Below are 24,056 nucleotides of genomic sequence, written 5' to 3' on the forward strand. Positions count from 1 at the left end.
ATCTCCAGAACTTTTCCATTTTGCAAAACCAAAACTCTCTCCCCATTAAACAACTCCCCATTCCCCTCTCCGCCAGCCTCTGGCAAACACCATCCTACTTTCTGTCTCTAGGAGTTTGAGACTCTAAGCACCAAGCACCTCAGGTAAGTGGAATCACAGAGTATTTGTCTTTTTTACTGACTCATTTCACTGAATAAGGTCCTCAAGTGTCCTCCTTGTTGTAGCGGAGCAGCATTTCCTTCTTTGTAAGGCTAAAGAACATTCCATGGTACGGTTTGTTTATCTATGCCGGGACCTTTGAGTTGCTTCCCCATTTTGACTATTACGAATAACGCTCCTATGAAAGTGGATGTACAAATATTTCTTCAAGACCCTGCTTTCCGTTCCTGTGGGATATATACCCAGACATAGGATTGCTGGATCATATGGTAAGTTCACTTTTCACTTTTTGGACAAGCTGCTGGACATTTGTCCACACCACCTGCACCATTTTTTTCTTCCCACCAACAACACACAAGTGTTCTCATTTCTTCTCATCTTTGCTAACACTCGTTATTTTTTAGAGTAGCCATCCTAAAGGGTAGGAGGTGGTCAAATTAATTTTAAGAAGACATTTTATTCATCCCAGTGTATCTAAAATATTATCATCTGCTTATAATCAATAAAAATAATTAATGAGATGCTTTACATTGTTGTGATACAAAGCCTTTGAAATCTGGTATGTATTTTATACTGAGAACACATTTCAATTAAAACTAGCCACATTTCAATTTCTCAAGAGCCACATGTGGCTGGTGGCTCCCATATTGGAGAGCCCAACTGCAGAACATTGAACTCAGTTAAATATTATGTATTCATTGGTGGGCATTTCTGTTTGGCCGTCTTCCCCGTGAAGTCCAAGCTCCAGAAGGACAAGGAATGTGTCTGTTTGGCTCATATTCAGTAGCTTGCTGAAGGCTGGCACAGACCAGGTGCTCAATAAACATTTTCAAATGAATGAATGGATGAAGTGTCACGATTCATATCTCTTTGCTCATGATTTTGTTCGGACTCATTTGTAATTAATTTCTAGGAATAATTTGCGATGTTTTGTTCCTTGATCCACTTTCTAGACATGCTTCTTAGCTTCAGAAAAGCAGAGGAATAAATGTTACCCAGGCAGATTCTAGATCTGTGTCTGTGAAGAGCTGGAAATAGCAAGTAAATGCTATTGTAAGGGAGAAAAAATATCTTCCTTCTACCCAACTTAGGTTTTTGGCTGGGTCTTTATAATAAAAGACAGGTTTACAAGAGAAAAGCATCCAGATTTATTTAAGGTAAATTCTGTGTGGCATGGGAGCCTTCATAAGGAAACGAAGACGAGAGGAAGTGCTTATGACGTAGGAGAGACGTTATGGTTCGAAGCCACGAGAGAATTCTTGAGATGTCTTTGGTACAAAAAGGTGGTTTATTACAGCACGGGGACAGGACCTGTGGTCAGAAAGAGCTGCTTCCCAGGGTTGTGAGGGGTGGCTGATTATATACTATGGGGTTGGGGGAGGTAAGGAAAAAGGGAGGTTTCAAAAGGATTTTCATATGTTAAAGAAGACTCACAGGATACCGGAGGCCTTGCCATTGTCAAGGTAAGGTTGTTTTCCCTTCTAATAAGGCATTAACAGGAAGACAGTTGGGAGCTTCCTGAAGGAACTTTACACTTTGCCCGCTTCAAGTATCTGTCAATGCGCTGCAGATTGTAAGGACATTTAATTGTATTGACATTCCCTTCTGGAAGCTAGGTTATTGATAGAAATGCTTTGTTCTTGTGAATTGCTAAGACATTTCTAAGCTGAGGGAGACTCAGGTCTTGGCGGATTGTGATCTCTGTAAATTAATTGTTTTTCCTTTCCTTAGCTTTAGGGCAGCCAGGAATAGCATAAAGAATGTCACGAATATCCGATGGGGGGGAGGGTTGTGGGGTGTCAGCTTCCGCTTTGTCCTCAGCTTGCCTTCTGTTCCCTCACCACTTAAACCTGAGTGTTTTTACACTAGGTTTGCTAAAGAGTGGAAAGTCATGCAAAATATGTTAGGACAAAAGACGTATAAGCTAAGAGTAGGAAACTGGAGGAAACTTAGCGAGGCCTGTTTGTCCTGACTCCTCTCGAAGCCTCTTGGGGTCTTGGAGATAAGGATGTTCCTTTCTTCTGGATATAGGGAGGGCATTTCTCACATGAGGGTCTCATGACCTGCTTCAGGGGAGGGTCAAAGAGTCCTTCCTGCACCTGCTGATTCTCAAATTCTTTCAGTTTAAAATATTCAATATGTCAAGGTGCCATCCTGAACCCTGTCACTATCACAGCAACACAGATAACTGGGTTCATTGGAGGATAAATATTATGTAACACCAGGAGGATTTGAGAATGTAATCTTAGTCGCTTTAGAATTATTTTCAGTATAAATCAAGGAAGAGTAAGGGTTAACTATTAATCATCAGCATTCCAATGTGGAAAATGTATATACGGAGGCTAAGAAGCTGTCTCATAGGAGGCCTTAGGTGGGGTTGGGAGTGGGGCTGGGGCATTTACTTCCTTTATGAATTTCCCATCGGGCAAGTCAGACGCCCCCCCCCCCCCCCCTGCCCTGCCCTGGATTTTGTTAAGGGTACTATTACTTGGCCACAGGGAGTCTTCGAATGAGAGGTGCTTCCGCTGGGTAGAGTAGGTGCAGCATGGGCTGGATTCTCGCGTAGTCTCACTCCCTTGTGCAGTGAACCACCTGTTCTGCCATAGAGCTGGCCCTGCAAAGTCTCTCTCAGGCTCACTTGGTCTGAGGCAATTTTCATTCACTAAGTACACTAGGTTGACAGATAAAAGTAAGAGGCCCATTGATTATTTTTCTTTGAGAAGTAACTATCACAGGGATTGAGATGCCTATGCTATTAGGAGTAGTGAGTATATGCTAAGCTAGTCACATGTATTAACTAATTTAACCTTCACAATTAGCCTATTACGTGATTTTTTTTTTAAGATTTTATTTATTTATTTGACAGAGAGAGACAGCCAGCAAGAGAGGGAACACAGGCAGGGGGAGTGGGAGAGGAAGAAGCAGGCTCCCAGCAGAGCAGGGAGCCCGATGCGGGGCTCGATCCCAGGACTTTGGGATCACGCCCTGAGCCGAAGGCAGACGCTTAAGGACTGAGCCACCCAGGTGCCCCCTATTACATGATTATTAACTCCATTTTTAACATATGAGGAGTCTGAAGCTCACAGAGCTGAAGCAATCTGCTCAAGGTCACCCAGCAAGTAATGGACAGAGCTGGGTTTGAACCCAGCTGCCTGGTTTCTTTACGCAAGACGATGAGAGGCCCCAACTCCCTGAGTCACTGCTGACCTGGAACCTGTGAAGGTCACCAGTGCTCCTTCACCTTGTTTCTGGCTTGTGTTTGAAAAGCCACACATCCTCAAATGGGCAGTCTTTTCTTAGATGTGCTAATACTTTCACTCATCAGGGGTACAAAGCTGGGATCCACTTTGGATCCTTCAGACGGCTTGATGAATCTTTGCTCTGGATTGCAGGCTCAAGACTTCAAGGCTTCCCTTGAAGAGCAATTGCTTCACCTCATTTCCTAATTATTTTGGGACATTTCCCCAGAGTACCCAAGTTCTGACAACTAACACCCACTCAGATAACCAGAAAATACAAACCAGTCTGAAAATTTCAGGGGATGGATTGTCTAGTATTGCTCTCTTTATACAATAAACTCTTGAAATGTTGCAAAAAAAAAAAAAAAAAAAAGAAACAAACAAACAAAAGAGAAAAAAGTCTGGAATGTGTAGATATTTCGAGGCTTTCAGGAAGCTGGCTGTTAGAGGAACCCTAATGTGAAGGCTTTTGTTAAATGGAGGACCACATTCGTAAATTAAACAATTACCCCCCAGCCAGATAAAAACAGCCGCTTCCATTTCCTGGCATTTACTACACACTAGAAACTGCGCTAGGGCTTCACATCCATCCTCCTCCTCATCTCTCTCTTTTCATAAGTGACATAGTTCATATACTGTGCCAACCACCCTTTTAAAGTTGGCAATTTGGTATTTTAAGTATATTCATTGACAAGATGTGCAACCATCATCGCTACCTCATTCCGTCACATTTCCATGATCCCAAAAAGAAACCCCATACCAGTTAGTCATCACTCCTCGTTCCCTCTCCCCCAGCTCCTGGCTAGCCACAAACTTACTTTCTGTGTGTATAGATTTGCCTATTCTGAACATTTTGCCTCAGTGGAATGGCACAACATATGCCTGCATTTTTCCACTTAGCATAATGTTACCATCCATACTGCCGCATGTGTCAGGACTTTACTCCTGTGTGTGATCAAATAATATTCCATTGTGTGGATATGCCACATTTTGTTTATCCACTCATCAGTTGATAGGCGTTTGGGCTATTTCCACTTTTTAGCTACCATCATCTCTTGATTCTTTTGCCACTCTTAGAAGTACGTGTTGTCCTCTGTTGATTGATTGGATGAATTACATTTTCATAGAATACTGAAAATGACAAATCTTCCCAGGAAATCCTTGACTGAGCTTAAAGTCCCGGAGACTAGTCAAGCACTGGTTCTTTTATAAGGAAAGAATAGGTGTTCTGGATTTCAGCCTTCTTACCAACCCCCACCTCCAACATCCATCAAAGGAAAATGTCCTGAGCCCTGAATGAGGCTTCTCCTTGACGGCAGAGATATTTCTTTCAAAAAGGTCTGGCTTTACTTTGTTCCCTGGAGTGCTTGGCAGACTCCAGGAGACCATCTGGTCCTTCCCATAGTCCACGAGATTCTTGCAGAAGGGCACAGTGGATCAGATGTTTCACTTTGCAAGCCTGGCTCCATTCAAAGACTCCATCTAACAGTTAATAGGGGAGTGACTTTGGGCAAGTTAACTTAACCTCCCTGAACTTCAGTTTGGTTATTATAGAAAGGAGTTAATAACATGACTTAGAGTTGCTGTCAGGAGCAAGTCAAGTGTTTAGGGCAGTACCTGTCCTATTGTAAACTTTACTACTGGCTTCCTATCTCCCTGGTGTGCTAGGGGATATCTCTGTGCCAAATTGCTTCCCCCAAATCCACACGTGCTGGTCCTTTTCCACTAATCAACCCTAACTCCCCACTATCCCACACTATCTTTTCCTGGCTAACTTCTTACTCTATTGATGTCATTTTAAATGCCACTTCTGTGGAAAAGCCTTCACAAGCACCTCCACATCCCCCTTTTCTTAAAGTGCTCTGCATTTTTCCTTCATTACTTTTTCAGTTTGCAATTTTTTTTTTTTTTTTTTGGTCCATCAACCATGCACTCTACCAGGGACTTTGTCTTGCTCTCTGCTATTTCCTCACTATCAACAGTGGTGTAGGATCATAGCAGGCATTCATCAAATATTTATGGAAAATAGTCCAACTCGACCCTGAACTGGAGTAGAGAGAGGGAAAGCATCCTCCCCCAAATGACACGGCAGATTAATGGCAGATCTGTCTCCACGTACCTTATTCCCAATCCACCTCTATCCCCCGCGCCTGTAAGAATTTTCCTAACGTGCCTCCTAATACATTTAAGCGTCAAGGAACATTCCAGAAAGGGGAGATAGAGTAAAACAGAGTGCAAAATCGGGGAAGCTATTTGTGTTTTGGCCTGACTCCTTCACTCCCGACCTTAATGCGACCATGTTGCAAAATGAGGGATTATAGCAATAACGACATGGCAGCGCGGCCACAGCAACAGAACCAGCCAAGGTACGGGCGCCATTCAAGGAGAACGCGGCTGAGTGGGGTGGGGTGGAAGACAGAAGCCAGGTCCTGCGCAGGCGCAGCCGCGGCGCTCTGCCCCTCCATCCCCGTCCCTCCCCTTCCCGCTCTTGTCACCAGACGCCCAGTGCAATCAGCTGACGCGGCGCTGCGTTCGTCACGTGACGGTGGGCGGGGCGCAGGCGCAGGGCGCAGGCGCAGATCCTGGGCGTCTGGGTCAGCTGACCCGAGGCACCCGCTCGAACCGATTTAGGCCGCTTCTCTCGGCCTCAGAGTCGCCGCCGCCATGGCCAGCCAGTCGCAGGGCATCCAGCAGCTCCTGCAGGCCGAGAAGCGGGCCGCCGAGAAGGTGTCGGAGGCCCGCAAGCGTGAGTTTCGGGATGGGGCGACCAGGCGTGGCGCGGGTGCGGAGAACGCGGCCAGGCCGCGCGGGAGGTGGGAGGTGGATGAGGCCCCCAAAACTGCCGTGTGGAGAGGGTGGTGACAGTCGCGGAAGCTTGTGTGTCTGGAAGCTCTCTGGATCTGAGGCTCCGGAAGGCTTTTAGGTCGTCTGGAAGCTGCGATGCGGGGTAGTAGATAGGGCGAGGAAACAATAGTACGTGGATGACCTTCTTGGGGCCTGGGAGGCGTGTGACGTGGGCTGTTCAAACGGAACTCGTCGTCTTTCCCCGTCGCTTGCTCCTTTGGGTTGCTCTCAGTGTACAGAGCTACCATCCACGCTGTTGCTCAGTCTAGAAACAGAGTTCTCTTTGCCACGTCTCCTTCTCTTGTTCGTCACGTTTAGTCGGTCGCCAAGGTGTTTATGGCTGTTCACTTTCCCCCATCCCTACAGCTAGCATCTTAGTCCGGGACACTAGATTTTCTGAAGCTCCGGTACCAGCCCGATTCGTTAGTTTCTTTAAAAAAAAATTTTCTTTAAATGCGGTTAATATGTGCCAGACGCCTTGCACCAGTGTCTCCATCAGCACGGTATTTAGATCCCAGTGAAGGAGGCAGATACTGGGTGGGTTAGTTGCAGGTGACAGGAGGGCTAGAGTTGAGAAATGTAAGGTTGCTCAAGAACTTCACAGGTGGATCTAATCTAGACTGGTGAGTGGGAGAAGATCGCCTCCTCCTTCAAGTCCATTCTCCCCACTTCAGTCAGAGCCCCCCCCCCCCCGGGATGCAAGTAGGACTCCCCCACCGCCTTTACAGTCAACAAACGTTTAGTGCCCGCAGAATGAAGGCCAGATTCCTTCATAGTGATGCCTTATTTCACCTGCAGGGCTTTGCACAGCTCTTTTCTCTGCTTGGAAGTGCTTTTCCCTAGTTTCCACTGTCTTTTCTCTAACACTTAGTCGCCCTTCAGATCTCAAAATGTAGGCAGCAAGCAGTTCTTCCAGGAAGCCTTCCCTGCCTTGTCCTCTCGGGCTAAGCCAGGAGTCCTTCCTAAGAGCTTATTTCTGTCATCGCTGTGCAATAACTTGTTTCTTTATATGGCGCAGTCACTAGACTAAACTCCTGGATTACAGGGACTGTGTGTAATTCAGCTGTATGTATTCATTTTCCCATCTGGCGAGATAGGTATTTCTATCCCTATTATACAGATGGGTGAAGTGAGGCTTAGAGAAATGATTTGACCATACCCTGGGAAGCAGCACAGTGGCCTAGTGGTCTCTTTGTCCATGCAAGGATAAAATAGCAAGAACTATTAATCTTAGTGATTCCTTGGTGCTTCTCCTGTTTTAAGTCTTATACTTTCATCCCACACCCAAGTAGATTTCAAGCATGGCTCTTGTACTTTCTGGATTAGGGGCTGTGTGATGCTCTGTGTTTCATAGGAAAAACTTTCTTTGAGGGAGCTGGAGATGGGAACAAGCCTTTTATTCTTGCTCTGGTGACTGGAAATTTCTGTGTTCTTCACAGACTATTTCTCTCCATGCTCTTGATAAAGTATTTCCAGAATGACTTGTCAGAGTTTGTCCTGTGATGGCTCATTAGTAACAGAAGTTGTGTCCGTTTGGGAACCATGTGAGATTATTTGGGGGAGGTGCAGGAACAAACACTTGGAATATGGTGAGAATAATTCTGAGTGGGGCGCCTGGGTGGCTCAGTCGTTAAGCATCTGCCTTCATCTCAGGTTATGATCCCAGGACCCTGGGATCGAGCCCCACATTGGGCTCCCTGCTCAGCGGGGAGCCTGCTTCTCCCTCTCCCTTTGCCTGCTACTCTCCCTGCTTTGCTCTCTCTTTCGAATAAATAAATAAAATCCTTAAAAAAAAAAGGAACTGACATTATTTAAAAGAAAATAATTCTGAGTGTCTTGGAGGTAGGGATCACGTTTTACATTTTTCCTTGTCTCATCAAGCTTGGTGCGTGGTCTTGTATATCTCAGATAGCTATTCCATATTTACTGAATGAATCTGTTTTAAAGGAGTGAGTTTATGGCTGGTATACATTTCAGAATTTGCAGAAATTAGGAACAGAAGTATTGACAAGAACTACAGTTTGAAAAGAATCACTGCTTTTCTTGATCTGTGGTTATGGTTAACTTGCCCATTAAGAATTGGGAAGAGGCAGTGCATGATGTGACAAAATGGTCCAACCTACGTTTTTCATGAAATCATTGTTTTGGACCGTAAAACTTAATTGTGTTAGTTTGTTTCAATGGAGTAAAACAAAATATTGACTCCCTGAAAAATAAGGTTTAAAAGAAACATGATTTTCTGTTCAAATATATATTTTTGGTTTTCAGAGAAGTCTGTCAGAATTGAACTTTGAAGATATCTGACGGGCAAAGAGTGATTTTATCTTAATTCAGAGACCTGTGGGAATTGGGAGTGACGAGGAGAGTGGTATTGTGAAATTATGTGGGGCTAGCATAATATTTGAGCCATAAATATCATTTGTATATTGTTGGTTTGGAAAAGATCTTTGGCTTTGAAATACAGCTTTGAATATAGATGGTGAGGAGGATGGCATGTGGAGGACAGGGGTAGAAGTAGGCTCACGTGGAGCAGTAGGCCCTGAATAAGACTGGAGTAAAATACACTTGCAGAAATAGTCTCTGGGTGCTTAGAGAGAGAGCTGTTGATTGCCTTACCAGAGACATCATGGAGTGTTGATGTCGTGGGGTCATTATACATCCAGATCCTGTTCTGCATTAGGAAGTGGGAGGTTAGATTCAGTTTCATTCATCCCCGTGGGTTGAGTGGGATTTGGGAAATTGATAAACAGTGATGTCTAACAAAGCTTACTTTTAGATGCAGGATGTCTTATGCTCTAAATTAAATAAATGCCCAGGTTGGGCCATCTAAGACTCTTCCCCCTCTCCCCCCGCAATGTGGGTATCTGAGAGGTTTGATCAGTGAGCAAAGATTCAAAGAAAAGAATATGTGCTGATTGGTCTCGTGGTCTGTTTTCATACAGGCTCTGATGGCACCTAGAGAGTTTTTTCAGCTGTATGTTTATTCTCTTCAAGAAACCAGAGGACCTCTCCTCACTTCTTAGATGCTTGTGCAGTCTTAACCATCCAGTGCTCCCCATTCAGGATTCCTTCCCAGAACCCTTTCATTACTTACTTTCTTGTGCACAGGCATGGTTTTTAGTTTCCAATATTACATCATCTGTTTCATTAGTTACATTTTAGGTTGATGTCTCTTAGGAGCATATTAGTCTCCTTGCTCAGCTCCTAAGCAGAGCTCCACTAGCTGTTTACTTCTTAGGAGGAAGAGTTCTCCAGATGGCTAATGTCCCCCATTTTGTCTTGGTTCTTATAGTGGAGAGAGAGAGAATATTCTGACACATTCCAGAATGTGTCTATCATTTACGTTCTGTAGTTATGGAAGATGGTCCTCTTTACCAAGTCATTTCCTAATTAAGTACAGCCTGGAGGAGGCAGGAACCTATATTGTCCGTTAGCTCTGAATTCCCTCTTTCCTGTGTGTGTCTCTTGGGACTGTACCTTTAAAACTTTTTTTTTCTTGTTTACTGTTAGAATTTACCATCTGAGTCTCTGCTTCCTCTTCTCCTTGTCTTTTAACCACTTTTTGATGTAGCTTTTTCCTTTGAAAACAGGAAAGAACCGGAGGCTGAAGCAGGCCAAAGAAGAAGCTCAGGCTGAAATTGAACAATACCGCCTGCAAAGAGAGAAGGAGTTCAAGGCCAAGGAAGCTGCGGTGGGCCCGGTTTATATTCATTACTGCTTTAGTTTCCTGAGGCTTTCCTCTTCTTCCCGTTTCCCCAGGCTCTCAAAATATACAACAGAGCTTGGAGGTTATGATTCTGGTTGAAATTTGAAAATTTGGCTATTGGATGTCCAGGCTGAGTCTCCTAGATAATCAGTTTTGTTTTGTTTTTTTTTTTTAAAGATTTTATTTATTTATTTGACAGGGATAGAGACAGCCAGCGAGAGAGGGAATGCAAGCAGGGGGACTGAGAGAGGAAGAAGCAGGCTCATTTCGGAGGAGCCTGATGTGGGGCTCGATTCCATAACGTCGGGATTATGCCCTGAGCCAAAGGCAGACGCTTAACCCCTGTGCCACCCAGGCGCCCCTAGATAATCAGTTTTTAACTAACTTTGAGTCCTAGTCTTCACTTACTCAGTCATTTCACAAATGTGTATTGAACTTGTTAACCTGTGCCAGATGCCAGGGGATCAGCTGTGAACAGAAATAGACACGGTCCCTGCCTTATGGAGCTTAGCTTAAATAGTCTGATGGTCAGGGAGACTCAGTAATAAAAGGATAGTCATGCAGACCCACAGCCGTGAGAAGGGCTGTGGTGGTCATAACCTCCATCAGCAGGAGCCCACCCAGTATGGTGGAGACACTTTGCAGCAGATGTGTGCAATAAGAGTGCAACAACAGATCACGAAGCAGGAATTCTGGAAAGGGGAAAGGATGGAGGAGGGCTTCACAGAGAAAAGAAACTCTAGCAGGACTCTTGGATACAGGTGACAGAAACCAATTCAAACTGGTTTTACACAGAATGGAATTCATTGGCTTATGTAATTAAAGACCCAGGTGAAAGGCTAACTTTATTTTGATCTAGGAGCTTCAGTAATGCTCTCAGGACATTATTTCCATCTCTCAACTCTGCCCCTGTCTTTGTGGGCTTCATTCTCAAGTTCTCCCTTGTAGCCTTCACTGGTTCCGGGCACACGCCCTCCCAGGCCCAAGTCCTGTGATTAAAGGCACATGCCTCCCTCGTTGCAGTAAGTAGCAAAAGTGTCCTTCATCTTTGCACTGGACTGTCCCGGTGCTATTAAAACTTGAAATGTCTCTGACTCTTGAACTGGGGAGATTGGTGCCGTCAACCGTCAGATTGCCCACAAAACAGTGTGGAAGCCCTCTCGTCAGGGCAGTTGCCTCGGCTTATTTGTATGTCGATGCTGCAGTTGCTTGTAGAGATGGGAGCGGTGCTGTGGGTGCAAGCATGAGCTCTGAGGTTTCCTAGCAGTGTTCAGTGTAACCCCTTCAGCTTGGACACAACTGACTGAGGCCTGGTATACAGTTTATATTCACAGAACAGAGGTAGTGTCCCTCTTCCCCTACCCCTCACTCCCAGTAGGGTTTTGAACCTTTAAAAATAAGAATTAGCAACTGAGCTAACGTGCCCCTCTATTTTGCCAATATGAACAGTTACAATAAAGTATGAAGAGTCCTAAGGTTGAATTGAGGAAACGTGGGTTAGAATCTTTGCATGTTCCCCAAGGGGAGTGGTGGCCTCCGTACCGGTTATGGAGGACTAGGTGACCTGTGAGAGAGGGCTTTCTTCTTGCGCGCTGTTGTGTGTGGACAGCTAGGAAGGGATATAGTTAATACATCCGTAAAGAGGCAAGAGCAGGTTAGAAGATAGAGGGGGTCAGACACACAAAAGTTTTGTCTTCAAGACCCTGATAGGAGGACTTCCCTAAGCTCTTTCCTCAGGCTCTGGGATGAGCCCTCCCCTCCCCCATTCCTGCTGGGGGACCCCTCCTTCTGCTGTCTGTCTGTAAGCTGCATGTAGGCGCTGGCTGGCTCTCACGAGGACACAAGTGTGTGCCATGTAGGGGAACAGGGTGCTCTGGGCTTCCTCCGGGAACCCCTCACCCCATCACTCGCTGAGTGGCCTCAGCATTTGCACAGTCCCTGCCTGAGGTCCAAGCCATCCCCCCTCTCAGCGCCCTGGGCCAGCTGCTCCCTAGAAGGGCCCTGACCTCCGTTCAGCCCCTGGCTGGATTTCCTTCCCTGGCCTGGTAAGTTCTGACAGTGCCTGCCCCTCCGGGGCCTCCAAGAAAAATATTTTTACAGCTTTCTCCCTTTGTTATTGACTTGTTAATAAAGGGCTTACAGTTATTTAAAAAAAAAAAAATCATTCTAACGAAGTAGGCATAAACTTGACAGAGAGCTGGCCATACTGTGAAGACTGAGGATAAAAATAAAATTTATCTGTCGGTGTGTGTTAAATTGTGAATGGAGATTGAAAGGGTAAGACATGAATATGGCAAAAAATTCAAGCAGTAAAATAGGGCAACAGTGAAGTTAGTCTCCCTCCCACCCAGACCTGCAGTCCTCCGCAGAAACTGTCGCTATTAATAGTTGCTGCATATTCTGCTAGAATATTTATATTTGAAAGAATAGATGCCTGTATTCATAATACTGGTGAATCTGCTGCTGAATGTAAGAGCTAGAACATGGACCAGTAGTGGTGAAACTGTGTGTTCCTCCTGCATCCTTTGTGTTTATTTTTTTAAGAGGTTTTTTTTTTTTTTAAATATATACCACCATTTATCTCTCCTTTTTAAAACCACACAAGGAAACACATTTACTAACCACACTGACACCATTTTATATCTTGCTTTTTTCCCCTTAAACTGCATATTTTACAGTTCATTCCGTCTTGCTGCACACATCTACTTTATCTTTCTTTACAGCTGAGAATGTTCTCTGGTATAGATGCACCATAATTTGTTTAGCCAGTCCTCGGTGTTGGCTTTTTGCATTCATTCCAGTCTTCGGTAAGGCTATACATTAGACTCCAGAGAGAGCGAATATATTGCTCTCCGGGGTAATTTCTGAGTCATGGAAATGCTGTGCAATTTACCTTTTGATGGATGGTTGAAGGTTGGTCACCAAAGCATTTGCCTCAGTTTTTGTTCCCGTTAACCGGGAACACCACCTTCCCACATGCTCTTCAATCGCAAGGTTGCATTGCCAGTTGCTGATTATTTGTATTCACCGATGAGACTGGGTTTCTCCAGAACTAGGGAAGCTGGCCAGCCGGAGTGCCGACCTGACCTTCCCTGTGTGTCCTTGCCCCCGACTCCAGGCTCTGGGATCCCATGGCAGCTGCAGCACTGAAGTGGAGAAGGAGACCCAGGAGAAGATGACCGTCCTCCAGAAGTACTTCCAGCAGAACAGGGATGAAGTCCTGGATAACCTCCTGGCCTTTGTCTGTGACATCCGGCCGGAAATCCATGAAAACTACCGCATAAGTGGGTAGGGGAGGAAGGAGCGGCTCTGCGTGCAGATTGGCATTTTAGATGCCTTCGTGGAATACGAAGCTTCAGCAAAGCTTGAGTAGTTACATCCTTGTGAAAAGGCATTAAATTATTTCTGTATATTATGTAGTAGAGCCTTCACTTTTGGAGAGTAGCAAATCTAGCTGCTTTGTACAAACGTAGAGCTTACCCAAAGATTTTCTCCTTTTACCTCATATTTCTTAGAAATTTAATGTGTATACGTTCTCTGTTTTCCCATGCCTTTTAGCTCAAGCAACATATCAGTACTTTTTCTTTCTTAGATGTAGTAAAAAAAAAAAAAAAAAAACCACACAAAAACCAAGAACAAAACATTTTGTTTAAAGAAAGAAAGGGATTAAATATTTTTTTTCCCTAAAGCTTTCTTGAAGGTCAGGGGCTTTATCTATGAAAAAGTAGTAAATAGTTACTTGTAACTTGTGTGAGGCAGCAGCCAGCCTTAAAATAGTCCTTTTTGGCTAAGGGTAAAACAACAAATACTAGTATATATTGTTCAGGCTGCTTTTAGTTACTCTTAATCAAAATTATTAGATGATAGAATTCAAGAACTTGTTACATGTTATTACTTGGTGTACTGATAATCATTTAAAAGTAAAGACTTTGTCATGCATTTCCCCTGCTCTGGTTCATCCTTTTTGATAATGCAGAGTGCACTTTGACCCAGTTGTTTTGCAGAACTTTACTTAGGAAATTAAATTAGCACATGTAGCACATATGCATTTGCGCGTACATAGTTAGAAAATATTTGTGGTATGTATCTTAGCAGGAAGGAAATCACTTGTGATTTCACTCAACAGCATCCAGCCAGTAGTAAGTCTGCAGTTTGCCTTTTCTCTAGAGCACCCTGGACTGGGGCAGCCTTGTGCAAGTTTACCGAGCATATTTCCTCCCTGGTGGGCTAAATGGTATGTGTAATACCTATAGGAACTTCACACTAGCTCTTAAGAGTTAAATGCTTTGTGACTATTAGCCGAAAGTCTGAAAAATAGTAGATAGAAACAGTTGCAAGAGAACACTGGGATTTCCTTGCTTGTTCTGAAAAAGTATGAGAGTATTAGATGCCCTTCAAAAAAATCACGTTTTATGAGACTCAGGATGGGTCTCAGGCCATGTCTGTCTCTAGTTACTGTTCCTTTTTATTTTCAGGCCATGTCTGTCTCTAGTTACTGTTCCTTTTTATAGTATGATTCCTCAAAAGAGTTTTCCATATGAGCTTTTCCAGTTTTGACTGTGAAAGCACTCCAGTCGGGCTTGCCACTCCACTGAAGCGCCTGTCAAGGTTAGCAGTGATGGCCAGATCGAGAGGTCCAATCTTCCCACTTGACTTTCAGTCCTGTTTGACAGGGTTGACCATTCTTCTTGAACCACTTTCTTAGCTTCGTTCTGCAGTGATGTGCTACCTTGCGCCTCTGTCTCTTGCTTTAGTTCTAACCTTTTCCCAGGGATTTGTTCTTGGACTTCTTTACGCTCATTCCCTTACTGAAACCCACATTCTTTTCATGGCTTTAAATACCATCTCTGTCAAAGACCCAAGTTTATATCAGCTTCTCTCTCCTGAGCTCTATAGATGATGTTTTCAATTGCGTATTTACTATTTTGGTTTGGCTATCTAATAAACCTCTCCCCCTTAAAGTGTTCCACACTGTACCCAGTTTTGTTAGGACTTGACTCCTGGTGTTGCTGAGTGCAGCAAACTCCCATCTCTGCCTACTGCAAATACGGATTTCCCAAACTGGAGGACCATGAAGAAGCAACACCTGCATTCACCAGTTTAGCCTCGGCATCTAACTTGTTTGCCACCAGTGTTTTTATCCTGGGTGCATAGGGCTGTACTTACATACATTCTGCCTGATTGTTCACTTCCAGCCAACCAGCTGATGGTGGTAAAGTTGAAGAAGCGACATAAGGAAGTACTTCAGAAGTGTGATCTAGGGTCAGTTGAGAGGAAAGATAAGGCCTGAAAAGAGCTTGGTGATCTGGGGGAGAGGAAGCTAAATGGTCTGAAGAGTAAATGGAATGTCGAGCGAATGGAGAGACTTGCCTGTGAAGAGAAGGCGGGAAGAGTGGCAGTAGTGGCGGATGGTGGAGGTGGTTTAAGGGGGGGTGAGAATGTGGGTAGGGGAGGGAATAGAGGGAGTGAGACCGGAGAACACCTGGGTGGAATGAGATCCCTGAGGGGTCTGGAGGCTGCAGGAGCCAGAGCACAAATGGGGGGATTAGCTCTAGCCTTCAAGCTTGATGGGTCCTCAGGGAAAATAGTGGGTGTTTGTGTCCTAGGCCAGTTGAATCCATCTCTGGAAGTGCGGCCAGGACTATAATGTTTTAAAATCTCCCTTGGGGAGGCCCTTCCATTATGGCCTGACACGAGAAGCTAGCTTCTGTTTGCTTCTTCGACCACTAAGGCAGATGATGTTGGTTCTGACATGGAACGAACTCCAAGGTACGTATGTATGTAGAAGAGTGTGCGACTTGTTCCCATGGAGCCTAAGAAAAGGGTATTCACGTGCCTGTACTTGTATATACAGAAGTCATAAGAAACTGGTACTGGTCTTTAATCTCAGAAGACGGAGTCTGGGCTGCAATGGAGGGTTGCTTTTTGTGCTCTTTACAGGGTCCTTCAGCAGTGTCCCCGGCCTCTACCCACTGGATGCCAGTAGTATCCCTTCAGCTGTGACAACCAAAAATACCTCCATTGTCAGATGTGCCTTGGGGGCCCAGACCACTCCCCAGTTAGGAACCACTCTCCTGCAGCAACAACAGAATTCTTAAAAACGAAAGTACCACCCATGATTCCTGGAACATTCCAGGTACTCTGCAGATGTTTCCTAATTTTCTAAAACTTGTCCTTTTCCCCTCTTAATCATCCTTGATTTACATGTCTAATACTAGCTGTTATTGGTCAGGATAGAATACACTGAAATCCCAGTGGCGTAACAAAGGTTTATTTCTTAGAATGTTGGATACAAGTTTGGTGACTGCAGGCAGGTGTCCTCCTGCAGTGTCAGTGACTCAGTTTACTTCCACTTTGCCGCTCTACCATCTTAGCACGTGGTTTCCACGATGGCAGAGGCAGGGAAAGGACAGGTTGGCAAACAGGCACCAGCTCTTACACGCTTCAGTCCTGAAATGACGTGTGACATTTGTTCTGAGCCCATTGACCAGCGTGGGTCACATGAACCGACCTAACTGCAAGGAGTCTAAGAAGGGAGAGCCCAGGGATATTCGGATATTCGGTGAGTCAAAAAATGTCTGCTGCGGTTGTTAACAGCGTTCTCCGTGCTGGCTGATGTTCTGAGAACTGCACGGCTGTTAACTAATCCTCATAGCGACTTCGTTTTGCAGGCTACGACGCAGGGAGGTTGCAAGGATGAGCAGAGCTGGAGCCAAGACTGCGACGGGCGGTCTAGCCCAGCATCTGTTTCACCACTGCCTGCGCTTGGCGCCGAGCAGGTGGGTCTCCCCTTTGACGCTTCTCACCTATGTAATCCTTTTCCCTTTACATCTCTCACATCCTGGATTAATTGCTCCTCTGGGCAATTTCTTTTTTTTTTTTTTTAAGTTTTAAGTAGGCCCCCTGCTCAGCATGAGGCTTGAAATCATGACCCTGAGGTCAAAAGTCGCATGCTCTACTGACTGAGCCAGCCAGGCGCCCCTCCTCCGGGCAATTTCGTGTCATGTGAACCCATTGTCTAGAGAGAAGGATGCCCTCAGCATTGTCCATTACAAGCACAGAAACTCTGACCATTCTGTCTGGTGCCACAGCTCAGACCCACTTAAGTTCTTGATAGAAGGCGTAAAATGGGGGCGCCTGGGTGGCACGAGGGGCGCCTGGGTGGCACAGCGGTTAAGCGTCTGCCTTCGGCTCAGAGCATGATCCCGGCATTGTGGGATTGAGCCCCACATCAGGCTCCTCCGCTATGAGCCTGCTTCTCCCACTCCCCCTGCTTGTGTTCCCTCTCTTGCTGGCTGTCTCTATCTCTGTCAAATAAATAAATAAAATCTTAAAAAAAAAAGTGTAAAATGGCTTCTAGAAAGTCAGACCTTATGTGTAATATCTACAGATTCCCTGAAGATGTGCCATTCCCACGTTCTGCTCCCTCCCACTGAGTTTCTGAAAGGTGAGGCAGTATGTTGTGTGGAATCTCTGTGTGCTTCAAGAGAGGGAGCCTGTGTTCCAGGTCCTTAGGTCAACATACAACAGCCCTGCAGTTTAGGCTGTGGATCCCACTTCCATGCATGGGAAAGCTGAGGCCCAGAGAGGCTTCTAGAAGGCTTCAAGGTCACAGAGCAAGGAAGTGACAGAGTGGGCATCAAGTCCAGTGGGATCAGCCTTGAAGGCTGCAAGGGAAAACCCCTGCTCTGCCCCAGTCTCTTTCCCAAGACTATGGTGGGTGGAGTACTCAGCCTCCCAAAGCTTCAAAGCCTGTATCTAACGTTCTTGGCACATTTGGTTTTCCACGCCAGGAGACTGATGCTACCAGAGGTCAATGGGAGCCGCTCGAAGAAAAGGACCTGCTTGGATGAGTCTGGCTTGCTCCTCATCTTTCACCTTTTGTACTTTTTCTCTCCTTCAGGGACAATCTGGCAGGTCTCAGTGTTTTTCTCCTGTCAACTGATCTACCACTTCAGTGGCCCTGAAATTACTGAAAGAGCTTCCACACAGGCAGGCGGCTCCAGTTTTGCTCCCTCCCACTCCCCTTCCCCTGTGGAGGCTGCTCTTAAGAGGCAGGAGAGGCACAGTCTTTACTGAAAGATTTGGCCAGTGGTTCCGGGAGAGGAAGCTGCCAGATCATGTCAACATCTATCATCTCTGGCTTTTGAAAAACTTCAAATGACACTGGCTTGTGGGTCAAATGTCAGTTCAAGGCCATAGCTCCCTGTGTTTGGAGGGGATGAGTGAGGGGGGTGGCTGAGCTTGGAGGGCCGGGGGCACACAGCCCCCCCTTTCCTCCTACTTGAAAGTAACTTACCAAGGGTATAGTGGCAGCATTCTGGAACATGTGGCCGCAGCTGAAGATAAGATTAAGGGCGAAGCCAGGCTGGTTGTTCCAAGAACGTGACTGGGTTGGCTACCGTTGTGAGGTTTTCAAGGGTAAAAAGACGAGAGGGTGGAGCTCTCTAGTTTAAAGCCTGAGTACTTGCAACTGCTCCCCTCTCTCCCAACCAGATGTGAGCTCGCCCTCTTTTATTCTCTTTGTACCCATCCACGGCTTTTGCTTTCCTGCGCGTTGTAGAAAACAGATGCCTGACACCCCAGGCCTTCCTGACAGGAATTCAGAGTATTTCTTCTGGTTTTGACCCAGTTTCCCGACAAACAGCATGTGACTGGTCTTATTGGCCGCACACCTCCTGACAAGGACAGCTGTGTGTTTCGTCTAAGCACCCACATGCTGTTGACCTATATTGTGTAGGTCTCGTAGTGGAGAGCTCACTGTGCAACGCGGCATCCAAGATTTCAAATCAACGTAATGGAGTCGTTAGCCAAGGAAAATTCTGTCAGGCATGCTTTGGAAATAATTTTAAAAATAGCTCACATTTACGAACGTCAATTTTATACCAGGAAAAATTCCAGGCGTTTTGTATACACAATCGAATTCTCCCACCGTCTCTCTGAGATCAGGTATTATTATTCCCAGTTACACATTAGGAGACTGAGGCGCGCAGCGATAAAGTCGCTTGCCCAAGGTCACAGAACCAATTAGTGGCACAACCTGGACTTGAACCCGGGTCTGTCTGGCTTCCCGACCCGAATCTCTGTGTGATTTAGTTCAAACTGTTCAGGCCATGGCATCATCTTAAGTGCTTCAAGAGTCAGGAAGTCGGTGAATCTATATAACATGCAGCCCAGTTTCAAAAACAAGATCTAATTCCTCTGCTTTGTTTTTTCACTCACACTCACCCAGCGGCTCTGAGGCCCCCTGGGTCCATCTGCTGCCACACTGGAAGATTCTGCCAGGCTGGGAAGAGCTTCATTCCTTCTCGCTGCATCCAGGTTGGCAGAGAGTCGGCAGCAGCCCTCAGACACGCGTCTGTAACCCTTGCAAACACGGCAAGACAGATGGTGCAACTGCTGAGTAATGGTGGCTTTGGCTGGGGCCTGTGCTTATTTGGATTTATCTGTAGCTGAAGCCCTGATGATTTCATTCACAGCTCTTCATTCACTACTTCAGATGCGTGTGGCAGATCCTGAGGGCCGGGCGCCGGGGGACGGCTGGGAGCCGAGGCAGAAGCAGCCCTATGCGCCGAAGGTTTCTTCTTTTCTGGGGAAGGGGACACTGACCAATGACTACATCATGTGCTTGGTGTGTCTGTAGGCTAAACAAGGATGCCTATGAGAACGGGGGGTGGGGGAGGGTACTGGCCGGGGCCTGGGACAGGAACGGGTTCCCAGAAGAAGGGCCCTTTCCCCTGAGACCTGAGGATGTGTCCACCAGTCAGGTGTTGAGGTGGACTGGGGTTTGGGGCTCCTTTCCAGATGGAGAGGGATGGCAACTGCTGAGAACTGGAAGTGAGAGAGGGCATGGGGTTTAGGAGGAACTGAGAAGTGCTCTGTGTTCTTGGAACTTAGGGAGTTTTGGGGTTGGGGGGAGAGCGGGTAAACATGAGCCCAGGGTAGGCTGGGGCAGGGCCCGGCGTGGGCTCACCACATAGAGCCTAGAGAACCCATCAAGATATTGCTACTGAAGCCTGCTCCTCAGAGAGCTTGACTAGATTTTACTCGCCGTTTCCTGGATTTTATTCACCTTTCTCTGTTTGTGGGGGGCCCCTACTCCTTCATGCCCTGGTGCCAGGACTTCCCTGGTGCTGAAATCTCAGAGATGTGAGAGGCACTTTGCCTGGCTGTCCCAGGGTGCAGCTCAATTCACCGAAGACTTTCTGTCCTGTACTTCATCCTCTAAGTCTTCCCATCACTCGGTTGAGGAGATAGCGTTCTCCTTCCGTAAAGGAAGGAACAGAAGCTCAGAGGGGTGAGCCCACCTGTGCAAGTTCACGTGCCAGTAAGTGATGGAGCCTGGATGGCCAGTTCCAAAGGCCCACGTCTGCTGTGCCTCCCCAGCAAAGAAGACGGATGTGTCTGCACGGAAGTTCTTAAGGGACTGATGCAGTGAGAATGCGGAGTCAAGGTCGCCTGGCAGGAGAGGCAGGAGGACGCTATCCAGCTTCATGGAATAGGTGGGCCTTGCTGGAGAGGTGGGATTTGGATGGGTGCCGACAGGGCCACACACCCGTCAAAAGATCCCTTTCGGTGTCCCATCAGCAGTTAGTAAAGCTTCAGTATCCCACAGGGCTCTTGCTCCCATGCCCCCAAATCATGTTTTAGGAAATCAGACACATTAAATAGGGATCTTTCGTCACATGTTCGCTGCTGCCCAGTACAATGCCTGGCACTTAACAGGCACCCAGTGTCCTCTGTTGCTGAATAAACGAATGAACTTCATCTCTAGTTACCTCCTGCCTGGATCCTCACTTGCCTGGTGAATGAGGGCACCTGGACAGGATCCGCCGCTCTGTTCCTCAATCCCTGCTCGCTGCCCCCAAGCACGTCACCTCTGCCTCTGGCTGGGCCACAGCCAACCAAGTCCTGTGGCCTCAGAGGCCCCCAGCAATTTGGCAACATCCATTGAAATTAAAAATGCACCCATTCTGACTCAGCAAGTCCACTTGCAGAAACGCAGGCTGTGGCATGTAGCAGCACTGTGGTTCTGACCATCCTAGCCAGGCCTGGGAGCCAGCGGGAACGCTGTGTGTCCTCCAGGAAAGAAAGCGCCTTCCTACAATACGTGGAGGTTTATGGACCCCTTGGAAGGGAGGCAGAGCGGAGTGTTCTCGCATGAGGTGAATGCCAGGAAACCATGGAAAAATTCACTAGGTTCGCGTGTTCCCGGGGCGTGGGTGGAGAGGGGCACTTTTCCCCGTAGACCCCTCTGAGTCCCAAGTGGTGCAGGTGGGCGCGTCAGCCAATGTCGCGGGTGCAGCTATCCTGTGTCTGGCGGTTGTGAGCACGTCATACAGACATACATCAGAGCTTTACACAGTCCCGTGAAATGGTTCTGTTGACACCGAGAGGTGAACGACTTGATTGGGGATCTGAAAAGCGGTCAGAATTGGCTTGGAGCTCAGGTAGCCTGACGCTCTTTATCGTGATGCACGGAGGATTTTTCATTAACGACCAAGTCCCTGAGAAGTTTCTGGTCCCCAGCCCGCCGCCTCCGCCGGCTGCCCCGCCTGTGTTAGACGGGCGGGAGACCCCAGGTGCGGAGGCTCGGGAGGGGCTGCCCGGGTCCCCGCGGGCCCCAGGGGCGTGCACGTGGTCGGCGGGCGCGGAGGCGCTTCCCGGCGGCCCCGAGGGCGCCCGGCTGATGCAAGGGAGCAGGTTTCCCTCTGGGCCCCAGGAGCNCCCAGATTGGAGCGGCGCGGCCCCCTGGGCGTCCCCTCCCGGCCTGGGGTCGGCGGCGACGGCGCAGCCCGGCTGTCCGTGCGCCTGGGGCCGTGTTTCCGTGCGTGTCGGGCGTGGGAGCGGCTCTCGGGCGGCTCCTGGGGCGCCGGGGCCGGGGGCCGGGGGCGGGGATTTCCGGGGAGAAGGAGCCCCGGGGCAGCAGACTCCGGAGAGGACTTGAAGGCAGAGACTGGGGTGAGACAGCTGCCCAAGGCCAAGGCCAGGTGTGGTGGGACATCCCGAATGAACCCTGTTCCGCTCGGACTCCGTCCTGGGCTGGCTCTTTGACCTTGGATAGTTCACTTTCATTTCTGGGTCTTAATTTCCTCATCTGCAAAATGGAGAGCTAGGACCCATTGTCTTTCAAGGCTTTTCCTCCCTAAAACTTCTGTGACCGGCCCTTGTATGGCTTTTTGTTGGGGCTTTCCAATTGAACAAAAACAAAACCTGATTTGTGAAAACTGTAAGATCTTTCTTGCTCTCTCTCGCACGTCCATCCCAGTGAGGCACACGGTTCCTGGGGAGATCGGGCGTTCTGTCTCCAGAAATGGAGACCTTTGCTCAGGGCCTTATGGATATCTTCCTTTGCAGGGGCTCACCAGCTAATTAAAAAAGAAGCATGACTGGAAGGTCTGGTTAAAATGCAGAATCAGCAAAGGAAACTAAGGAAACCGGGGAGTGGATGACCAGTTAGTTGCAGGAGCCTCAGGGCTGTGCTCACTTGCTGGCTCTGCCTCCACCCCGGTGTCTGGTTCTGTCTCCCAAGTCCCCTGGGGCTGGTGCAGGGCTGAGCAGAATGGCGGGCCCAGGACACACTGGAGGGTGATGGGTCCACGTCCGCCCAAGGCCAGTGTTGCCAACGCCCCTTCCACCCTTTGCAGCCTCCAGGTTGGACCAGGGGCTGCAGGGTGAGTGCAGAGGGCCCTCCCCGGGCCCATCCTCGCCTCTGGTCTGTACCTCTCTCTACTTGGCAGTCCCTTCTCTCACTGCCACCTTTGCAAAGCCTTTCTCCCACCCCAGGGTACTGCCTGCTCCCTCCTACTGCCTTGTTTGGTCATTGTCTCTTTTTTCTCTTTTTTCTGAGTTCATCTTTCCCACCAGATGGGATCCCCGGCAGGGAGGGCTGACCAAGGACTTTATTGTTTATTTATTTTTTGACTGAGGACTTTAGATTTTATTTTTGGCGTTTGAGTTGAGAAAGCACAGGGCCTAGCACTTCAAGGTTCTAAGGGAATGTTTGTGGAGTAAAAAGAGTAACAACTGTATTCCTTGGGTGATTCCTGTTTGTCCAGTGCTGCTCTGAGTGATTTACATGCGTGAACTGTTTTAGCCTCGGTTACCGTATTATCTCCCTTTACATGTAAAGAAACCAAGGCAGAGAGAGTTAAGTAACTTGCTCCAGATGACACGGGTGGGAAAGTGCAGGACTGTACAGGTGCTTTTTAACCATGACTCGTTATTTCAGATGAATGAATGAATTCCGGTCGAGACTTTGCAGGAGGCTACTTGGGCCAACTGGGGTGCTGGGATTTCTTCTCCAAGATGATGCCTAGTTGTGGGATTTTGCAGTTCATGGAAACTTTCACGGGGGTCGGATATCTGGGCAGCTCCAACTTGTGGGTGGTCCCTCCTGCCTGGAGGAGGGGAGGGAGGGTGGGCTCTTGGGTTCCACGGGCCTCTCTGAGACTCCAGTACAGCTTCTCTGGGCTGCAGGCTGCTAGCTATGACACCCCTGGGATGTCTGGGAAAACTGGGTTTTCTTGTCTGGGAAATGGGCCTAAGGATTATATTTGCCTTGTGGGCCCAGGAGGCGAGCAGAGGAGGCAGGGAAGGGCTTCTGAGATTGTTGAGATTGCCAACTGCAGGGCAGCCTTTCTTGGGCTGTTGTTGTTGCTTTTATGCCTCTTGGGGGTGCAAGCTAAGAGGAAGGAAGTAAGGGGTGGTGCAGTTGACTGGTGAATGTTCAGCAGTATTTGGGAATGCCTGCTTTGGGCAGGCCTTGGGCCAGGGGAGGGGGAGAGGGGATCTCAGAAGCCAGCAGGGGTTTGTTGTATGTGGCACCTGGAAGAGGTGGCCTCCCTCAACCCACTCTTCTTTCTTCCTTCCTTCCTTTCTTTCTTTCTTTCTTTCTTTCTTTCTTTCTTTCTTTCTTTTCTTTCTTTCTTTCTTTCTTTTTCTTCTTTCTTTCTTTTTTAAAGGTGGCTTAAAGAACAGGCTCAGAGACAGCCAGACTTGGGTCCCGAGGCTCAGGGTCTAGGAATTATGGACTTGGACTCTGGAGCCACTTGGCCTGGGTTCCCCTCTTAGACCTATAGCTCCCAGCCACCCCACCATGGGCTGGT

The 24,056-nt window shown here is 47.5% G+C and overlaps 2 protein-coding genes across 10 annotated transcripts in view; both read left to right on the forward strand.

Moving 5' to 3' along the window:
• Positions 1–5,960: 5,960 nt before the first annotated feature.
• On the forward strand, positions 5,961–13,887 carry ATP6V1G1 (ATPase H+ transporting V1 subunit G1). The gene is made up of 3 exons (XM_002915775.4): positions 5,961–6,144; positions 9,833–9,933; positions 13,067–13,887. Exons 1-3 carry the CDS (start codon positions 6,063–6,065, stop codon positions 13,238–13,240), a joined length of 357 nt encoding a protein of 118 aa, XP_002915821.1. The 5' UTR covers positions 5,961–6,062; the 3' UTR covers positions 13,241–13,887.
• A 150-nt stretch (positions 13,888–14,037) lies between these two features.
• Positions 14,038–24,056, forward strand: part of TMEM268 (transmembrane protein 268) — a 34,038-nt gene continuing 24,019 nt past the window's right edge. The window contains exons 1-3 of one of the 9 annotated variants that reach the window (XM_034664383.1): positions 14,038–16,510; positions 16,620–16,727; positions 17,339–20,450. In XM_034664383.1, the coding sequence (XP_034520274.1) occupies positions 20,389–20,450 (62 nt within the window). In that variant the 5' untranslated portion in view covers positions 14,038–16,510; positions 16,620–16,727; positions 17,339–20,388. Of the gene's footprint in view, positions 20,451–21,756; positions 21,939–24,056 lie in introns of those variants that run through there. The other 8 variants (XM_034664381.1, XM_034664379.1, XM_034664380.1 and 5 more) reach the window with 8 other exon arrangements.

The sequence above is a fragment of the Ailuropoda melanoleuca genome, chromosome 7, assembly GCF_002007445.2.
Source record: "Ailuropoda melanoleuca isolate Jingjing chromosome 7, ASM200744v2, whole genome shotgun sequence".
NCBI classification, from domain to species: Eukaryota; Metazoa; Chordata; class Mammalia; order Carnivora; family Ursidae; genus Ailuropoda; species Ailuropoda melanoleuca.